This window comes from Sylvia atricapilla, chromosome 22 (genome assembly GCF_009819655.1).
Source record: "Sylvia atricapilla isolate bSylAtr1 chromosome 22, bSylAtr1.pri, whole genome shotgun sequence".
NCBI classification, from domain to species: domain Eukaryota; kingdom Metazoa; phylum Chordata; class Aves; order Passeriformes; family Sylviidae; genus Sylvia; species Sylvia atricapilla.
The window spans coordinates 6,318,549-6,338,630 of NC_089161.1; the positions used below are offsets into that span (position 1 = coordinate 6,318,549).

The window sequence follows — 20,082 nt, forward strand, 5'->3', positions numbered from 1 at the left end:
CAGCGAGCGACGGCCGTGGGGCCGCTCCTCCACACCTCGGCCCTCGGGGCTTTGTTAATTCGTTAATTACTCGGTGGTTGTGTCTCCTCCCCGCCTCCCCCCTCCTCCCGGCGCGCTGGGCGGTGGCGGCGGCGGGCCGGGATGTGGCGGCAGCTGCGGGCGCTGAGGGGCTGCGGGTGAGTGTGGGCTCCCTTGTCTTCCCTTCGCTCGCCTTGTCCCTGTCCCTGTCCCTGTCCCGCACCGTCCCCTCGCCCGGCAGCGCCGGGAGCCCCGCGGGTGCCGAGCCGGGCTCCGCTCTGCCGCTCCCGCCGGCCGCCGTCCCGCTGCCAGCCCTTTTCTTCCCACTGTTTCCAGCTCTTTTCCCCTTCCGCCCTTGTTTCCCTCGTTATTCCCTTTGTTTTCCCCTTTCCTCCCGCTGTTTTTACCCGTTTCCCACAGTTTACTCCTTGTTTTCCCTTTTACCTTGTTTTTACCCATTTCCCACTGCTTCTTCCTCATTTTCCCCCTTTACCCCCTTGCTTTCCCCATCGTTTTCCCCATTTCCCCCTCGTTCTTTCCCCCTCGTTCTTTCCCCCTCGTTCTTTCCCCCTCGTTCTTTCCCCCTCGTTCTTTCCCCCTCGTTCTTTCCCCCGTTCTTTCCCCCGTTCTTTCCCCCGTTCTTTCCCCCGTTCTTTCCCCCGTTCTTTCCCCCGTTCTTTCCCCCGTTCTTTCCCCCGTTTCCCCTGTTTTTCTCCGTTTCCCCCATTTTCCGTGGGGCTGGCAGGTGCCGGGGCGCCTTTTGCCCCCTGGACTTTGCCAGGAGCCGGCGGAGCGTGGGGATGTCGGAGCTGCCCGGGTCGGTGCGGGGCTCACCGTGTGCCTCGTCCCTTAAAAATGCTGTTCCCAGCGCTTTTTCCCGAGCCAGGAGAAGGGGTGGTGAGCTGGGGGCTCGGTCCGGGCTCGGCTCCCGCCTCTGGCATCCCCATGAGCGGGAGGGATGGAGCTGGTTTGGGTCCCCGAGGCCGAGGTGTCCCCGAGGTGTCCCCGAGGCCGAGGTGTCCCTGCCGTGCCGGGGAAGGAGGCAGCAGGGGAATTGCAGCGATTCCTGCCCCTGTCCCAGGCGGAGATGGCAGCACCGCTCGGCCATCCAGGTGACCAACGAGCCCGTCCTGGAGTTCAAGCCGGGGAGCCCCGAGCGAGCGGCGCTCCAGAAGGTACCAGAGCCGGGATTTGGGGATCCTGGGGGGCTGGAAGGGCCCGGGCTGTGCTGCAGGTGCTGCACGACAGCCCCGGGCTCTCCCTGGTGTGACAGTCCCCTCCTGCCCAGCTCCTGCTCCTTCCCCGTGGGGACGGCCGTGCCTGGTGTGGGCACACCGTGTCTGGAGCCTCCTGCCCGTGGGAAGGGGGATGGAGGGCGGCTGGAGGGGCTGAGAGCTGTTCTCCTCCCTGCCAGGCCCTCGCTGAGCTGAGGGGCAAGACTGAGGACATCCCGTGTGTCATCGGGGGGGAGGAGGTGTGGACACCCACGGTCAGGTACCAGCTCTCGGTGAGTCTCATGGCAGCGGGCTCCCTGCAGGGGGATCCTGGGGCTGGTTCCTACAGAGCCTTTTCTTCTCTCCCCAGCCCTTTAACCACGCACACAAGGTGGCCAAGTACTGCTATGCCAGCAAGGTGAGTGCACCTCTCTGTCCCCTCTCTTCCTGGGTGTTTTTTTGGGGAAGCAGCAGCGCTTGGCCTGGGTTTAGCCAGTGAAATGCATTTTGTGAGCAGGGAGGCTCCAGGAGCTGTACCAAGCCCCAGGGATGCTGGAACAAACCCCAGGAGCTGCAGATTCAGGGTTGTGATGGCACCCGGGGTGGGTGACCTGGTGCTGGAAAAGGAACTGGAGAGGCTCCTCCTTGCTGCCTTTTCCCCCTTTGCCTCCGCAGGAGCTCATTAACAAAGCCATTAACGCTGCCTTGGCAGCCAGGAAGGAGTGGGACCTGAAACCTGTGCAGGACCGGGCCCAGATCTTCCTGAAGGCAGCTGACATGCTGAGTGGCCCACGGCGAGCTGAAGTGCTGGCCAAGACCATGGTCGGGCAGGTGAGGGCTGCAGGGGCAGCTGGGCTGAGCTGCAGGGTGGTTTTTGGCAGTGGGAATGGCTGGAGGTGCTCTCTGAGGGGATCCAGGGTGATTCCCCACTCCTTGCTGCTCCTGGGAGCAGGATCAGCTGGGAAAAATGAGCAGGGTTTTCTTTTGGTAAAATGTTAAAAGTTGAATAAAAAGGTAATAGGACATAGAAGTAAAGCAAAGGGTTGAAAACAGCTGGGTGCTTGGCATTTAGCTAAGAGCAGACTTGTTGTTTTTGGAGGTATTTTTTAAAATTTGTTCTTATTACATTAGTTTGTGTGTTTATAGACTATTATGTATATTTATATTTTCCTACAAATTAATTTCTATATTGTAGGAACTCTTTGACATGGTTATTTTTGGGTCTGCTTTTTTAGAGCCTGCAGATTTTTTGGTTGTGGTTTTAATCTGTTGGTTTTTTTTAATTACTTTTAGTTTGGGCTTTGGTTTATAATTTTTACAGATGGTAGGTGTTTGATAGCTGGCATGTTAGCAGCAGGGCTTTTATTACATGTTTACTGGATGCTATTTAGCTAAGCAGACATATTATATTAACTATTACTGCTGTGTGCAGGGGGCAATGGGCCACTGAGTAACAGAACCAATACGATTTCAACAGAAGCTGTTTATTGTTCGCATTTCACGGCAGATACAGATTCTAGGTCTGATGTCTGGGCACATCTCTGGGCTGGCTGAGCTGCTGCTTCCTGAGGCAGGCACACATCCCTCAGGACACCCAGCTGCTCAAGTGTCCATCCTCACCTTGTGCTTTCCCTGTCCAGGCTTTACATGTTTTGCAGACAGTTTCTCAGGCTCTCTCCTTGTTTTTGATCCTCTTGTTCTCTCAGTAACCTTGATGAATTCCTGAGAGCTCTGACAACAAAACTGCAGGTGGTTTGATAAGATTACCCACAACCAGGTTGGCTGGTGCATCAGAATGTTCTGTTATACAGATACATTGCTACAACTGTGCCTAATTTTTCGCTAGTAGCAGAAATAAAAACCGTATTTACGCAGCAAAGCTATTTTAATACTTTACATATAACATTCATCTTAATACTTGCAAAAAGCCAACAATACAATATAACATATACTATAACAAGGCTGTCACAATGGGACACAAAATAAAGATGCTTGACCCCGGTCAGAAGGCAGCAGAAATCAGAAGGTTTATTTACAATTCATGCAGCTTTTTTACAACAATGTGCTTAGAAGACACATTCTTGGTCCTTAGGGCTGACACCTCTGCCATTGGCTCAGTAACAGAAATGGCAAACAGCACCTGTTGTTATGGGAAAGGAATATTGTCTACACAGGGTTGTTTTGGGAAAAAGAAAACTGTTGAAAAGTTTCCCTTGAGAAGAGCCAGCTCCTCTCAAGCTCAGAAAATACCGAGTCCACACAAGGCCATGCAGGATGGCCCATCTTTGGGAACTGAGCTTGGGAGAGGCATCCCACAGACAGCACTGCCCTATTGCTGCTCCCTTCCCCTTCCCCTTCCCACAATGCTGGGGTGAAGGTGGTGGTGACTTTTTCCCAGCCTGGAAATGAAATTGAGATAGTTTTAGTAAGGAGGTAAAACAAGAGCAGATCTTTATTCAGAGGCCTTCAGGGGCAGTTGTGGAAAGATGTCCACAAAAGCCCACCCCCTGCAGGGGTGAATACATTTTTGTAGGTTTTAGAAAGTCAGCATAATTGCTAAAAAAGCACTAATTAGGAGAGCAAATGGTGATGCAATTCCCCCCAGGTGAAGTCCCTTCTCTGCAGTCCCCCTCTGAGCACTGGCTGTGCTCTGTCCGTGGAATGTGTCCCAGACAATTCCCTTCCCTGCAGGGTAAGACGGTGATCCAGGCGGAGATCGACGCCGCCGCCGAGCTCATCGACTTCTTCCGCTTCAACGCCAAGTACGCGCTGGAGCTGGAGCAGAGCCAGCCCCTCAGCGTGGACATCAGCACCAACTCCATGGTCTACCGGGGGCTGGAGGTGAGCTGGGCCCCCTGCCCCACGCTGGGGTCACACTGGGCCGCAGGAGGCTGCCCACGGTCCCTTCTCCCTGTCCCTCCGCAGGGCTTCGTGGCTGCCGTGTCCCCCTTCAACTTCACGGCCATCGGGGGGAACCTGGCGGGGGCCCCGGCGCTGATGGTGAGTGCTGGGGGACAGGGGACAGGGGGACAGGGGACAGGGGATGGGGGACAGGACAGGGGACAGAGGACAGGGCTGGGGACAGGGGACAGGAGACAGGACAGGGGATAGAGGACAGGGCTGGGGGACAGGGGACAGGGCTGGGGGACAGGGGACAGGGGACAGGGCTGAGGAACAGGGGGACAGAGGACAGGGCTGGGGGACAGGGGACAGGGCTGGGGACAGGGGACAGGACAGGGGACAGGGGGACAGGGCTGAGGGACAGGGGACAGGGGACAGGGCTGAGGAACAGGGGGACAGAGGACAGGACAGGGGGACAGCACAGTCCAGGGAAAGGTTGGGACAGGGATCCCAGCCCTCAGGTTCCGCTGGGCTGGGCAAGGAGGGAGCTGATCTGGGGCTATTCAGCTGAGGCACAGACACACCCATTGGACCCCTGGACCAAATAATCAATTAGAGTTTAATTAAAATGTCCCAGTGTCTGGGTTTCCACTGTGATGGGGGAAGTGTTGGAAAAGCACAAACTGCCCAAACCTGCTCTTCTGGGGTTTTTGTTCTGAAACACGGTGTCCTTTCCTTCCCAGGCTGGGTTTGGGATCCGGGAATAAACCACAGCAGGGGTTTGATTTCCTACCTGGGCTCAGGGTGCTGTTGGGACATGAAAGTGTAACCAATTTTTAGCTGCTCAGATTCCTCTGGGATGACATTCCTGGGTGCAGCGGGTGTGTTAGGGCCAAGGAAGGCAGGGGCAGGCTGTTGCTCTGCCATTTAGCACTGAACTGGTAGACAGGAGATCCCACAAGGTGTGGAAAAAAAAATCCAAAGAAATCAAAGCATTGGTAAAAAGCTTTTCTGCTCATTCCCATTTGTGTCCCAGCCCATGGAGCACAGGAGCTCCTGCCTCTGCAGGGTGGATTTTGGGGGGACACTGTAATAACCTGGTGAATTTGGGCCAGGAATAATTAATTTATTGTTGCACTGGGAAAGAAAAAACCCAACAAATTGTCCTCCACTCTTTACTGATTAGGCTCGGATTTCCTGTTGGCCCCAGAGAGGCTGGAGAACACAGAGCTTTTAATTTGGGAACGTCACATTTGAAGCCTTATCTGAGTGAAGCATTTGACTGTCACTTGTGTAGGGCAGGAATGGGGGGGACAAGGAGAGGGTGAAGCCACCGTGGAGCTGGGAAGATTTCTGGAGAGACAGAGGTCCCTTCCTCCCACCCCAGGGTCCGAGGGGGACTTTGGCTTTGGGAAACGTGGCCATGAGCTCATCCCAGAGCAGGTGAGCCCTGCTGGGCCGGGACAAACCCGTGCTGGCAGCTCTGAGTGACATCAGGGACATCCCGTGGCTCATCCAGCTCGGTGTGACAATGGATTCCCCCCGGGATGCTGCAGGCGGTGGAATCCTGGGCCGGGAGCAGGAGGCAGCAGGACATCAGCAGGTGCCTTGGAAAGCCTCAGCAGCGGGGGCACCTGGGATTAAAGTGAAGAGAAAACGCTGCTTAATGAGGGATGTTAATTAGAGCCCCAGTGTTTCAGCAGCACAGGGGGTTAGACACTGGAGAGATCCATGCAGCCGATCCCGGGAATGAGAGTTCCTCAGGATCAGAGTCCAGGGAATGCCGTGTCCTGGATTGCCCGCAGCTTTCTGCAGGGGCTGCTTCATTCCTTCCCTGATTGGAGGGGCCCGGGGAGGAGCTGTGCCCAGGAGGAGTGCTCCTGCACAGCAAATCCCTGGAAAGCAGGAGGCAAGAGTCCGAAACGCCCTGTCCAGCCCTCGCCAGGGCTGTGACTCCGTGCGGGGGAGTGACAGGGACACGGGGCGGTCACTGGGGGACACGGGGAGGCCGTGGCATGGGGCCAAGGGGGTGGGGTGGCACCAGCGGAGCTCTCCAGCCCCTTGTGCTGTTTGTGCTGGGTTAATCCGGGCAGGAGGTTTGGTGTCACTGCCCTGCGTGCCACAGACACCTGCTGAGCCGGTGACATCGCTGGTGACATCGGGCGCACGTTCCTGTGTCCTGAGGCAGGAACCAGGGCCCCGTTTCCAGCTCGTCGTGGGGAAGGCAGAGCTCAGCCCTGGAAGGGAGGGTGTGGAAGGCTGGCACAGGCACCTGCTGAGAGAAAAGGGGGGATTTGTGCCCTCAGCTGGGCAGGGCACACCCAGTCCTGCCCAGACAATGCAGGTGGTGGTGACTTTTTCCCAACCTGGAAAGGAAATTGAGATGGTTTTAGTAGGGAGGTAAAACAAGAGCAGATCTTTATTCAGAGGCCTTCAGGGGCAGTTGTGGAAAGATGTCCACAAAAGCTCACCCCCTGCAGGGGTGAATACATTTTTGTAGGTTTTAGAAAGTCAGCATAATTGCTAAAAAAGCACTAATTAGGAGAGCGAATGGTGATGCAATTCCCCCCAGGTGAAGTCCCTTCTCTGCAGTCCCCCTCTGAGCACTGGCTGTGCTCTGTCCATGGAATGTGTCTCAAAGAATTGTTCTCAACCCTTTGGTTTGGAACCGTTTACCCCCTGGGATTTGGAGCTCTGGAATTTGTCTTTCTGCCTAGGGAAAGGCCGTGGAAAAGTACTGGGAAAACGAATCACTAATACGAGAGGCTACAAATAAATACATGTGCAGAGTACACAAGGAACACAGAAAACTAAAAAAGGCTGGGAAAACTAGTCACAAAAGAAGCTACAAATAAATTCACGTGCAGAGAACACAGAAAAGAAATAAAGGCTGCAGGTCCCCGCGAGGTGCCGCCGCTCGGGGCCGGTTTTCCCGGGAATTGAGGCGCTCCTGATGAGCTGTTCTGCTCCCGCAGGGGAACGTGGTGCTGTGGAAGCCCAGTGACACTGCCCTGCTCTCCAGCTACGCCGTCTACAAGATCCTGCTGGAGGCTGGGCTGCCCCCCAACGTGGTGCAGTTCGTGCCCGCGGATGGCCCCGAGTTCGGCGACACTGTCACCAGCTCCGAGCACTTCTGCGGCCTCAACTTCACCGGCAGCGTGCCGTAGGTCGGGGGCAGGGAGGGGGCTGGGGGCTGCTCTGGTGCCCCTCGGGATGCCAGGCCGGCCTTGGGAGGGGCTGCTGCAGCTGGCAGGACGTGGGGGCACGGTTATGCCAAAGGAGGGGGTTAAAGCTGGTGACAAAACCTGTCTGAGCTGGGGTTTAGTGCTGCTGGGGGAGTGGGTTTAGCTGTGGGGCTGAGCTCGGGGCACGGGGCAGCCAGAGTGACAGTGACACTTCAGGGATGCTCTGAGGCTGCTGCTCCGGGTGGGTTTGTCCGCAGGTGGGTTTGTCCCCAGGTGGGTTTGCTCCCCTGGGCTCAGCTCTGTGCCATGGGCTGTCACAGGTGGGTTTGCTCCCCTGGGCTCAGCTCTGTGCCATGGGCTGTCACAGGTGGGTTTGCTCCCCTGGGCTCAGCTCTGTGCCATGGGCTGTCACAGGTGGGTTTGCTCCCCTGGGCTCAGCTCTGTGCCATGGGCTGTCACAGGTGGGTTTGCTCCCCTGGGCTCAGCTCTGTGCCATGGGCTGTCACAGGTGGGTTTGCTCCCCTGGGCTCAGCTCTGTGCCATGGGCTGTCACAGGTGGGTTTGCTCCCCTGGGCTCAGCTCTGTGCCATGGGCTGTCACAGGTGGGTTTGCTCCCCTGGGCTCAGCTCTGTGCCATGGGCTGTCAGAGGTGCAGAGGGCTCTGTGCAGGGCCTGTCACACCCCGGGCTCTCCAGGGCCGGGCCATGCTCGGCTGAGCAGGGGCTGGGCAGGTGGGGAGCTCACAGCTCCGTGTTCCTGGCTGAGCCTCCCGCTGTGAGGCCATTTCCATTTTTATTGTTTTCCAGACGGGTTTGTCACAGTAAGGCCTGCAGGGAAGGGGGAAAGGGGAGGAGCAGAAACTTCTGGATGCTCACTCTGTGCTCCTCCCTGCAACAGTTTTATTTTTAAAGCCGTGGAGTTGCTGTGTGGAGCCTTTGTTTGATACCTGTGCTCTCAGTCTCACTTCCCTGTGCAGAGCATCCCTTTTTAGGAGGATTTCCCATCAGGGCATCTGTTTTTTTGGAGGGTTTCCCATCAGGGTGTTATAAATACATCAAGGGTATCAGTATTTTGGAGGGGTTTCCCATCACCCCCGTGTCCCTTTCCCTGTGACCCTTTCCCAGCTCCTCCCTCCTCTTCCAGGACTTTCAAGCGCCTCTGGAAGCAGGTGTCAGAAAACCTGGATCGCTACCGCAATTTCCCACGCCTGGCCGGAGGTACCAGCCTCTGCTCCACCTTTAGGGGGATGCAGGAGTGAGAGGGGAGGAGAGGAGCAGCATTCCCATCCCCGTGGGCTGAGGGCACAGAGCTGTGGGGGTGGCACAGGGTGGGATTTTAGGGTGGGAGGTGGTGGTTGGACCCGCGGAGTTTGGAGTCCCAAAGTTTGGTAATTAAAGTTGGTCCCTTCTCTGTGGGTTTTATCTGCCTGCTCCAGGGCTGTACCCTCAGGGTTACGGCTCTCCCTGTCCTGGTGCCTTCTTGGGGCTCCCTAAAAACAGAGGTCAGATAAAATTAAGGGAATAAAAGGCATAACTGCTTTTTATTTATTTACTGAAGGTTTTACTCAGGTACATTTGGGGCAGACAAAGCCCCCAGGGGCTACACCCAAAAATGGACCACGGGTCACGGGTTTCACACTTTGATAAGTTTGGTTCATTGGTAATGAAGTCATTTACCCCAAGTTTGCTCCCCACAGCTCACTTCTGTTTCCATTTCTCGGGACCTGAGGCAGTGAGGTGTCCTTGATTCCCAGAGGAATCGTTGTGTCTGCCCAAAATGGGAGAACAGCAGCTCACACTGTGTGTGGAGTCTAGAGTCACACACTAAGAATTACAGGATTATAACTATATGAGGAATACAAAAGCTGAAATCCCATTGATATAAATATATGAGAAATACAAAAGCAAAAATCCCAAGGCACCGGAACCCCGCCCAGGCCCGTTTGAGGAGCTGCCACGCCCTGGCGGCTCCTCCCGTGGTCCTTTTCCCGTCCCCAGAGTGCGGAGGGAAGAATTTCCACGTGGTGCACAGCTCCGCCGACGTGGGCAGCGCCGTCAACGGGACCCTGCGCTCTGCCTTCGAGTTCGGCGGGCAGAAATGCTCCGCCTGCTCCCGGCTCTACGCGCCGGCCTCGCTGTGGCCCCACATCAAAGAGAAGCTGCTGGAGGAGCACGGGAAGATCAAAGTGGGAGATGTGAGCGGAGCTGCCGGGCTGCTGAAGGGCTTTGCGGCTCAGCGGGAGGCTGATGGGATTAGGGGCTGCGGGAACCGGCCGCTAATTCCCATTGAACGGGGCTTTTCATCGCCGCCCGCTCCCCCCGCCGGCCCTCGGCTCCTGGCCGCGATTAGAAATTAACTTGTAGCCGGGGTCTGCGGGGAGAGCTGGGCCGGCTCTGCCAGGAGCGGAGGCCCTCGGACACGGGGAGAGGTTTTGGGGGAGTTCCGGCCGCCCCTGGCTCCTGAGGGAGCGCAGGGGCGCAGGGTGTGCTCTCATCCCCTCCGTTCTCCTTTCCCCGCAGCCCACCCAGGACTTTGGGACGTTCTTCTCGGCGGTGATCGATGACAAGGTGAGCGGAGCGCAGCCCCAGGCTCCCCGGCTGCGGGGTTTGCTGCAGGCGTGGGGACAGTGACCGGCTGGAGCTGGCGGTCAGCTGAGCGTTGTGTGCCCTGCTCGTGAAAAGTGGGGAAATTCCCCCAGAAATCGTCCTGGACCTCAGAGCTCTCTGTGCATCCCCTGCTCCCGCTCCTCCTCCTGAGCCGGGAGGGCACCGACAGTGGTGTGTCCTGAGAGGAGTGACCCAAACCCCCTCTTAAACCCCCAAACCCCCTTCCAGACCCCCAAACCCCCTCTTAAACTCCAAACTCCCTCTCAGATCCCCAAACCCACTCCTTTCCTGTCATCTCTAACCCAAACCCCCTCCAGACTTCCAGACCCCCAAACCCATTAATTTCTTGTCATTCCAGACCCCCAGGCTCTTTTCAGACCCCCGAACCCCCTCATTTCCTGTCCCTCCCGACCCAAACCCTGTCAGGCTTGCCGCCCCCACACCCAGTGTTCTCCTGTCCCCAGTCCTTTGCCCGGATCAGGAAGTGGCTGGAGCACGCCCGGAGCTCCCCCAGCCTGACGGTGCTGGCGGGCGGCGGCTGCGACGACAGCGTCGGCTACTTCGTGGAGCCCTGCATCGTGGAGAGCACGGACCCTCGGGACCCCATCATGAGAGAGGTGGGGGACACCACCCCAAATCCCTGTGGGGACCCCGGGACCCCATCCCAAATCCCTGCAGGGACCCCATCATGAGAGAGGTGGGGGACACCACCCCGAACACCTGTGGGGACCCCGGGACCCCATCCCAAATCCCTGTGGGGACCCCGGGACCCCATCCCAAATCCCTGTGGGGACCCCACCCCAAATCCCTGTGGGTACCCCGGGACTCCATCCCAAATCCCTGTGGGGACCCCATCATGAGAGAGGTGTGGGACACCACCCCGAACACCTGTGGGGACCCCTGAGACCCCATCCCAAATCCCTATGGGGACCCTGAGACCCCATCCCAAATCCCTATGGGGACCCTGGGACCCCATCCCAAATCCCTGCAGGGACTCCCAGGACCCCATCATGAGAGAGGTGGAGGATCCCCATCCCAAATCCCTGCAGGGACCCCCAGGAGCCCATCCCACATCCCTGCAGGGAGCGCATCCCAAACCATCTCATGATGGGGACCCCATCCCAAGCCCCTGTGGGTTCCCCAGGACCCCATCCCAAATCCCTGTGGGTACCCCAGGACCCCATCCCAAACCCCTGTGGGTACCCCAGGACCCCATCCCAAATCCCTGCAGGGACCCCATAAAGGCAGAGGTGTGGGGTTCCCCATCCCAAATCCCTGCTCTGGGGTGGGTCCCTGCATTGGCACTGGGCTGGTTGGGGTGGGGCAGCACCTTCCTGGGGCTGATCCTGGGGTTTGGGCTGCACAGGAGATTTTGGGGCCAATCTGGGAGATTTTAGGGCTGATCATGAGGGGTGTGTTGGTTTTTGGGCTGCACAGGAGATTTTTGGGCTGATCATGAGGGGTTTTGATATTTTTGGGGCTGATTGTGATGGGTTTTGATATTTTTTGGGCCAGTCCTCACGGTTTGTGGTGTTCTTTGGGCTCACAGGATATTTTTGGGACGACCCTCATTGTGTGTGTTGCTTTTTGGGCTCAGAGAAGATTTTTGGGCCAGTCCTGGCTGTTTGTATCATTCTTTGGGCTCACAAGAGATTTTGGGGCCAGTCCTCATGGTGTGTGTTGTTATTTGTGCTGCACAGGAGGTTCTTGGCCTGATCTTCATTGGTTTTTTTGGGCTCACAGCAGATTTTGGGGCCAATCCTCAGAGTGTGTTGTTTTTTGGGCTGATCCTCACAGTGTGTGTGGTTTTTTGGAGGCTGATTCTCGTAATTTGTGTTGTTCTTTGGGCTGCACAGGAGAGTTTTGGGCTGATCCTCACAGGGTTTGTTATTTTTTGGGCTGATCCTCACGGTTTGTGTCATTCTTTGGGCTCACAGGCCATTTTTGGGCCAGTCCTGACAGCGTGTGTTGTTTTTTGGGGCTGATCCTCATGGGATATGTTGTTCTTTGGGCTGCACAGGAGATTTTCAGGCCAATCCTCATCAGTTTTTTTGGCTCACAGGCGGTTTTTGGGCTGATCCTCACAGGGTTTGTTATTTTTGGGCTGATCCTCATGGTGTGTGTGATTTTTTGGGGCTGATCCTCATCATTTGTGTTGTTCTTTGGGCTGCACAGGAGATTTTTGGGCTGATCCTCACAGGGTTTGTTATTTTTTGGGCTGATCCTTGTGGTGGGTGCTGTTTTTTTGGGACAAATCCTTACGGTGTGTGGGATTTTTGGGGCCAGTCCTGATGGTTTGTGTCATTCTTTGGGCTCCAGGAGATTTTTGGGCTGATCCTGATGGAGGGTGTTGTTTTTTTGGGCAAATCCTGAGAATTTGTGGTATTTCCTGGGCTCCCAGATTTTTGGGCCAATGCTGACTGTTTGTGTGGGGTTTTGGGGCTGATCCTGAGGGTTTGTGTGGGGTTTTGGGGGTCAATCCTGACAATTTGTGTCATTCTTTGGGCTCACAGATTTTTGGGCTGATCCTGATGGGGTGTGATGTTTTTTGGGGGGCTGATCCTGAGGATTTGTGTGGGGTTTTGGGGACAATCCTGACGGTTTGTGTGGGTTTTTTGGGGCCGATCCTGACGGTCTGTGGTGTTTTCTGGGCTCCCAGGAGATTTTTGGGCCGATCCTGACGGTTTTCGTGTATCCCGACAATCGCTTCAAGGAGGTGCTGGAGCTCATCGACACCACCACCCCCTACGGCCTCACGGGGGCGATCTTCGCCCAGGAGAAGTGAGTCCCAAAATTCCCCAAACTTCCCTAAAATTCCCTAAAATCCCCCCAGTTCCCCTGACAAGCAGCTGGGGATGCTTTTCCCGTCTGGAGTTTTCCTTCTCTCCAGAGGAGGGAAGAGCATTTCCCACCAAGCTCGTGCTGCTTTTGGTGCTCTTCCTGCAAGGGATGGTTTGAAAGTGGCGTCAGAGCCTGAAAAACCTTTTTTTTTAAGTGAGGAACTCTCCCAAAGGAATGTTTGGAGAATGTGGGGGGTGACCCCACTGCCCACTCAGCAGAAGGAGGGTGGTGTGACCTCAAATTATCACAGAATTCTGGGGTGGTTTGGGCTGGAGGGACCTGGGAGCTGATCCAGTGCCACTCCTGCCAGGCCAAGGACACCTCCAAATGTCCCAGGGTGCTCCCAGCCCTGTCCAGCCTGGCCTGGGATACTCCCGGGGATGAGGAAGCCACAGATAATGACCTTCGTTTTATAACCATGAAAGATAAATAGAGCAAGGAAATTTAAAAAACTCCAAAGCAGGGAAAATGCAGGAGCCGTGTGTCTGTGAAAGCCCTGAGCATGGAACTGAGTATGAGAGGTCACAAACTCCTCTGGAGGGGCACAAACTCCTTTATACCCGGTTTTGGTGGCTCTGCAGCAGCACAGACCCGGGGCTGTGCTCAGGGCTCAGGGCTGTGCTCAGGGCTCAGGGCTCAGGGCTGTGCTCAGGCTGTGCTCAGGGCTCAGGCTGTGCTCAGGGCTCAGGCTGTGCTCAGGGCTCAGGCTGTGCTCAGGGCTCAGGGCTGTGCTCAGGGCTGTGCTCAGGGCTGTGCTCAGGGCTGTGCTCAGGGCTCAGGGCTGTGCTCAGGCTGTGCTCAGGGCTGTGCTCAGGGCTGTGCTCAGGGCTGTGCTCAGGGCTGTGCTCAGGGCTGTGCTCAGGGCTGTGCTCAGGGCTCAGGGCTCAGGGCTGTGCTCAGGGCTCAGGGCTGTGCTCAGGGCTGTGCTCAGGGCTCAGGGCTCAGGCTGTGCTCAGGCTGTGCTCAGGGCTGTGCTCAGGCTGTGCTCAGGGCTCAGGGCTCAGGCTGTGCTCAGGCTGTGCTCAGGGCTCAGGGCTCAGGCTGTGCTCAGGCTGTGCTCAGGGCTCAGGGCTGTGCTCAGGGCTCAGGGCTCAGGGCTGTGCTCAGGGCTCAGGGCTGTGCTCAGGGCTCAGGGCTGTGCTCAGGGCTGTGCTCAGGCTGTGCTCAGGGCTCAGGGCTCAGGCTGTGCTCAGGCTGTGCTCAGGGCTCAGGCTGTGCTCAGGCTGTGCTCAGGGCTGTGCTCAGGGCTGTGCTCAGGGCTGTGCTCAGGGCTCAGGGCTGTGCTCAGGGCTGTGCTCAGGGCTGTGCTCAGGCTGTGCTCAGGGCTGTGCTCAGGGCTGTGCTCAGGGCTCAGGGCTGTGCTCAGGGCTGTGCTCAGGGCTCAGGGCTGTGCTCAGGGCTCAGGGCTGTGCTCAGGGCTCAGGCTCTGCTCAGGGCTCAGGGCTGTGCTCAGGGCTCAGGCTGTGCTCAGGGCTGTGCTCAGGGCTGTGCTCAGGGCTTCAGGGCTGTGCTCAGGGCTGTGCTCAGGGCTCAGGGCTGTGCTCAGGGCTGTGCTCAGGGCTGTGCTCAGGGCCGTGCTCAGGGCTGTGCTCAGGGCTGTGCTCAGGGCTCAGGGCTGTGCTCAGGGCTCAGGGCTCAGGGCTGTGCTCAGGCTGTGCTCAGGCTGTGCTCAGGCTGTGCTCAGGGCTCAGGGCTGTGCTCAGGGCTCAGGCTGTGCTCAGGGCTGTGCTCAGGGCTCAGGGCTGTGCTCAGGGCTCAGGCTGTGCTCAGGGCTCGTGCTCAGGCTGTGCTCAGGGCTCAGGCTCAGGGCTGTGCTCAGGGCTGTGCTCAGGGCTGTGCTCAGGGCTCAGGGCTCAGGGCTCAAGGGCTGTGCTCAGGCTGTGCTCAGGCTGTGCTCAGGGCTCAGGCTGTGCTCAGGGCTGTGCTCAGGCTGTGCTCAGGGCTCAGGCTGTGCTCAGGGCTGTGCTCAGGGCTGTGCTCAGGCTGTGCTCAGGCTCAGGGTCTGTGCTCAGGGCTCAGGCTGTGCTCAGGGCTGTGCTCAGGCTGTGCTCAGGGCTCAGGGCTCAGGGCTCAGGGCTGTGCTCAGGGCTCAGGGCTGTGCTCAGGGCTCAGGGCTGTGCTCAGGGCTGTGCTCAGGGCTGTGCTCAGGGCTGTGCTCAGGGCTCAGGGCTGTGCTCAGGCTGTGCTCAGGCTGTGCTCAGGGCTGTGCTCAGGGCTGTGCTCAGGCTGTGCCCAGGCTCAGGGCTCAGGCTGTGCTCAGGGCTGGTCCGGGCTCAGGAGCTGTGCTCAGGGCTCAGGGCTGTGCTCAGGGCTCAGGGCTGTGCTCAGGGCTGTGCTCAGGGCTGTGCTCAGGGCTGTGCTCAGGGCTCGGCTGTGCTCAGGGCTCAGGCTGTGCTCAGGGCTCAGGCTGTGCTCAGGGCTGTGCTCAGGCTGTGCTCAGGCTGTGCTCAGGCTGTTGCTCAGGGCTGTGCTCAGGGCTCAGGGCTGTGCTCAGGGCTGTGCTCAGGCTGTGCTCAGGCTGTGCTCAGGGCTCAGGCTGTGCTCAGGGCTGTGCTCAGGCTGTGCTCAGGGCTCAGGCTGTGCTCAGGGCTGTGCTCAGGGCTCAGGGCTGTGCTCAGGGCTCAGGCTGTGCTCAGGGCTGTGCTCAGGCTGTGCTCAGGGCTCAGGGCTCAGGGCTCAGGGCTCAGGGCTGTGCTCAGGGCTCAGGGCTGTGCTCAGGGCTCAGGGCTGTGCTCAGGGCTGTGCTCAGGGCTGTGCTCAGGGCTGTGCTCAGGGCTCAGGCTGTGCTCAGGGCTGTGCTCAGGGCTGTGCTCAGGGCTGTGCTCAGGGCTGTGCTCAGGGCTGTGCTCAGGGCTCAGGGCTCAGGGCTGTGCTCAGGGCTCAGGGCTGTGCTCAGGGCTCAGGCTGTGCTCAGGCTGTGCTCAGGGCTGTGCTCAGGCTGTGCTCAGGCTGTGCTCAGGGCTCAGGCTGTGCTCAGGGCTCAGGCTGTGCTCAGGCTGTGCTCAGGGCTGTGCTCAGGGCTCAGGGCTGTGCTCAGGGCTCAGGCTGTGCTCAGGGCTGTGCTCAGGCTGTGCTCAGGCTGTGCTCAGGGCTCAGGCTGTGCTCAGGGCTCAGGCTGTGCTCAGGCTGTGCTCAGGGCTGTGCTCAGGGCTCAGGGCTGTGCTCAGGGCTGTGCTCAGGGCTCAGGGCTGTGCTCAGGGCTGTGCTCAGGGCTCAGGGCTGTGCTCAGGGCTGTGCTCAGGGCTCAGGGCTGTGCTCAGGGCTCAGGCTGTGCTCAGGCCGTGCTCAGGCTGTGCCTGTCCTTGCCCAGGAAGGTCATCGAGGAGTCCCGGAGGCTGCTGCGCAACGCCGCTGGCAACTTCTACATCAACGACAAATCCACGGGGTCCGTGGTGGCCCAGCAGCCCTTCGGGGGCTCCCGCATCTCAGGTGACACCAGGGCTCCTGCCTGGGCCCTTCCCAGCTCCCCTCTGTGTCCCTCCTGTCCCTCCATGTCTGTCCTGTCCTTCCACATCCCTCCTTGTCCCCATCCCTGTGTGCTCCTCCCATCCCTCCTATCCTTCCCATCCCTTGTGTTCCCTGTGTCCCTCCGGTCCCTCCTGTCCTTCTGTGTCCCTCCATGTCCCTCCTATTCCTTGTGTCCCACGTCCCTTCCATCCTTCCATGTCCCTCCTGTGCTCAGTGTCTCTTGTTCTCTGTGTCCCTGCTGTCCCTTGTGTCCCTCTTGTGTTTGGTGTCCTTCCATGTCCCCATCCCTCTGTGTGTCCTGTGTCCCTCCATGTCCTTCCCATCCTCCACGTCCCTCCCATCTCTCTGCATCCCTCCTGTGCTCTGTGTCCCTCCATGTCCCTCCCATCCCTCTATGTCCCTCCCCTTCCTTGTGCCCCGTGTCCCTCCCATCCCTCCATGTCCCTCAGTGTCCTTCCTCATCCTCCATGTCCCTCCTGTCCCATGTCCCTCCCATCCCTCCACATCCCTCCTGTGCTCCGTGCCCCTTGTTCTGTGTCCCTCCCATCCCTCCATGTCCCCCCATGTCCCTCCCATCCCTCTGTGTCCCTGCCACCCTCGGTGGTGTCACCAGCCCTCTCTGCTGTCCCCTCCCAGGCACCAATGACAAGCCCGGGGGTCCCCACTACATCCTGCGCTGGACGTCCCCTCAGGCCATCAAGGAGACTCACGTGCCCCTGGGGGACTGGCGCTACGCCTACATGCAGTGACCTGGGGACAGCAGGGCACCCCGGGGTGACAGCTGCCACCCCACACAGCACTTCAACTACTGAGCTCTAACCCGCCTCGCTTAGGAGTTATTTAAAAAAAAAAAAGGAAAAAAAATAATTTGTTATTAAATTGTAAAGCTTGGAGGTCCTCGTGGTTTCCTCGGTCGCTTGGGGACACGATGGTGAGTGTGGCAGTGGTGTTGGATTTGGTGACCTTAAAGGTCTTTTCCAACCTCAGTGATTCGGTGTGAGCATGCTTAATTAGGTCAGTTGTTAATTAGGGGTGGCTGCAGAGGCTCAGCTGGACCCTGGCTCCCTTTTCCTCCCCGTTCTCCCATCCCCAGAGTGGTTCCCTCTGCACGAGGCTGAGCAGGAGATGAGCTCAGGATGCCGTGTCCCTGTGTCCCTGTGTCCCCAGCAGCCCAAATCCCCGGTGTGCGGCTGTCCCTGCACCAGGGGAGCCAGGCTGGTTCCACCCACGGGCCGGGACTTCTCCCCACCCTGAGCCCCTCACACCCCACACGGGAGATCAGCAGCAGGAGCCTCGTGCCAGGAGAGGGCAGCTGTGGTGCTACTTGGAAATGAGCTCCAGTGCCTTATTGCAGCCTCATCCCATCCCTCAGCCTGCACAGGACCTCCCATCCTCATCCCATCCCTGATCCTGCACAGGACCTCCCATCCTCATCCCATCCCTCAGCCTGCACAGGACCTCCCATCCTCATCCCATCCCTCATCTTGCACAGGACCTCCCATCCTCATCCCATCCCTCAGAGCCTGCACAGGACCTCCCAGCCTCATCCCATCCCTCAGAGCCTGCACAGGACCTCCCAGCCTCATCCCATCCCTCAGAGCCTGCACAGGACCTCCCAGCCCCATCCCATCCCTCATCCTGCACAGGACCTCCCAGCCTCATCCCATCCCTCAGCCTGCACAGGACCTCCCAGCTGGGCTCAGGCTGGGCTCCAGCACCCCTCGGTGCCCTGGTGTCCCTCCTGGGGACAAGGCTGGGCTGGCTCTGCTGTTCCATCAGCCCTTGGCTGCCTCCCCTGCTCTGAGCCGTGTGTGCACTGGGAGGAACGTGCTGGAGAGGTGTTGGGATGTTTGGGGAACAGGGAATGTCCTGCTCCAGCTCCTGGCTGGGGGAACCTCCCCTCCTCACCCCTGAAGGAGCAGCAGCTGCAGGAGCCCTGAGCTCCATCCGGGGAGCTGCTGTCACACCCAGCCCCATCCCACCTCATCCATCCCATCCCACCCCATCCCATCCCACCCCATCCCATCCCACCTCATCCCATCCCACCTCATCCCATCCCACCTCACCCATCCCACCTCATCCCATCCCACCTCATCCATCCCCAGGGCTCTGCCCGCTGCTGTGTGCAGGCCTTAAACCAGGAGTTAAGCCAAGCCTTAAACCCGGTGTTAAAGCAGGAGTTAAGCCAAGCCTTAAACCAGGCCTGACCCCGGGGTGTCCCTCAGGCAGGGCTCGGTGCTGGCGCCTGCAGTGCAAACGGGAAAAGGGATCTGGACCACGAGGCCTTGCCTCCTCCAGGCTGTTCTAATTCACAAATGTTTGTTTGATTAACCCTAGGATTAATTGCTGCTCACTTAGCAGGGTTTGCAGGTGGCTGGAGCCCTGGCAGGGCTGTTGTGATGGGTGTTGGGTCAGTGGTGACACTGACCTTGTGCAGGCCAGGGAGGAGTGGCTGCAGTTCCTGTGGATCCTGGCTCAGCTAGAAAAATGTGCAATAAAATCATGTTCAAGCCTCTTTGCCTTGCTTTTATGAATTATTCCTCCAGGTTACTGTCGGATAAAGAGCGAGAGTGAGTCGGCATTGGAGACCTTTAAATAAAATCGACCCAGCTTTAAATTTTTGTGCTAAAAAGATGTTCCCTTGCTTGGAGAGAGAGAGGCAGGAAAAACAAGGGGCCTCATTCAGAATCCCAGGATGGTTTGGGTGGAAAGGGACCTTAAAGCCCACCCCGTGCCCCTCTGCCACGGCAGGGACACCTTCCACTGTCCCAAAGTGCTCCAAGCCCTGTCCAGCCTGGCCTGGGACACTGCCAGTGATGGAGCAGCCACAGCTGCTCTGGGCAGACTGTGCCAGGGCCTCCCAGGGAACAATTCCTGCCCAACATCCCGTCTAACCCTGCCCCCTTCGCGCCTAAACCATTTCCCCTGGTCCTCACCAGTGTTACTGCAAAGTGTCTGGGCACTGGGAGGGCACCAGGGAGCCCAGCTCTGCCCCAACCCCACCCCAAAGCCACCCCAAAGCCCTGCAGGGAGGGGAGAACCCCAAACCTACCCCAAACCTTCCCCAAATCCCTACAGGGAGGGGAGAGAACCCCAAACCTTCCCCAACCCCACCCCAAAGCCCAGCAGGGAGGGGAGAACCCCAAACCCACCCCAAATCCCTGCAGGGAGGGGAGAGAACCCCAAACCTTCCCCAAACCTTCCCCAAATCCCTGCAGGGAGGGGAGAACCCCAAACCTCTGGCAAGGAGAGAGAACCCTAAACCCCTGCAGGGAGGGGAGAACCCCAAACCTTCCCCAACCCCACCCCAAAGCCCTGCAGGGAGGGGAGAGAACCCCAAACCTTCCCCAACCCCACCCCAAAGCCCTGCAGGGAGGGGAGAGCCCTGCCCTGACTGCCGGGATTGTCCCCAAACCGTCACCCCGGTGGAGCCCAGCCCTGTCCCCTCCGTCCCCGTCACTCCCCTCCGTTTGGGATGAGCCCCTCCGAAGCTCCCGCAGACCCTTCCCAGCCCGGGCACGGTTCATTCCATCCCCGCAGGCTCAGCCCCGGCCCCGCCCGGGCACCCCGAGCCCCCGGCCCAGCCCCTGCCCCCGGCTCGAGCCTTTCACGCCTCGGGGCCGGAGCGTCAAGTGGATTTTTGAGCCTTAACTCTGAATTTCATGGCTTTTGTGGCTCCAAATCGGGCCCCTAATGCCATTTAAACGTTGGCTTGTCGAAGCTGATAAACGCCCGGGTCGGTGTGGGGAGAGGGGGAGCTCCTGGGATGGGGAAAAGGCGCTGGGGAGGGCTCGGGGGGCTCAGCATGACCCCAGCCAGGAGCAGCAACAGGGCTGGAGTGCCCCGGTAACTCCGGCCCCGGCTCAGCACATCCCGGGCCGGGAGCAGGGCGGGGGCTGAGCCAGGATC

General features: G+C 58.6%; 1 protein-coding gene across 3 annotated transcripts in view; it reads left to right on the forward strand.

The window, feature by feature from the left end:
* ALDH4A1 (aldehyde dehydrogenase 4 family member A1) overlaps positions 1 to 20,082 on the forward strand; it is a 157,773-nt gene continuing 137,691 nt past the window's right edge. The window contains exons 1-15 of one of the 3 annotated variants that reach the window (XM_066334425.1): positions 95 to 176; positions 1,100 to 1,193; positions 1,433 to 1,525; positions 1,603 to 1,650; positions 1,908 to 2,063; positions 3,924 to 4,073; positions 4,158 to 4,232; positions 7,049 to 7,236; positions 8,402 to 8,475; positions 9,256 to 9,452; positions 9,778 to 9,825; positions 10,329 to 10,481; positions 12,524 to 12,645; positions 16,016 to 16,134; positions 16,810 to 16,947. In XM_066334425.1, the coding sequence (XP_066190522.1) occupies positions 142 to 176; positions 1,100 to 1,193; positions 1,433 to 1,525; positions 1,603 to 1,650; positions 1,908 to 2,063; positions 3,924 to 4,073; positions 4,158 to 4,232; positions 7,049 to 7,236; positions 8,402 to 8,475; positions 9,256 to 9,452; positions 9,778 to 9,825; positions 10,329 to 10,481; positions 12,524 to 12,645; positions 16,016 to 16,134; positions 16,810 to 16,922 (1,665 nt within the window). In that variant the 5' untranslated portion in view covers positions 95 to 141 and the 3' untranslated portion in view covers positions 16,923 to 16,947. Of the gene's footprint in view, positions 177 to 1,099; positions 1,194 to 1,432; positions 1,526 to 1,602; positions 1,651 to 1,907; positions 2,064 to 3,923; positions 4,074 to 4,157; positions 4,233 to 7,048; positions 7,237 to 8,401; positions 8,476 to 9,255; positions 9,453 to 9,777; positions 9,826 to 10,328; positions 10,482 to 11,301; positions 11,380 to 12,523; positions 12,646 to 16,015; positions 16,135 to 16,809; positions 17,065 to 20,082 lie in introns of those variants that run through there. The other 2 variants (XM_066334424.1, XM_066334426.1) reach the window with 2 other exon arrangements.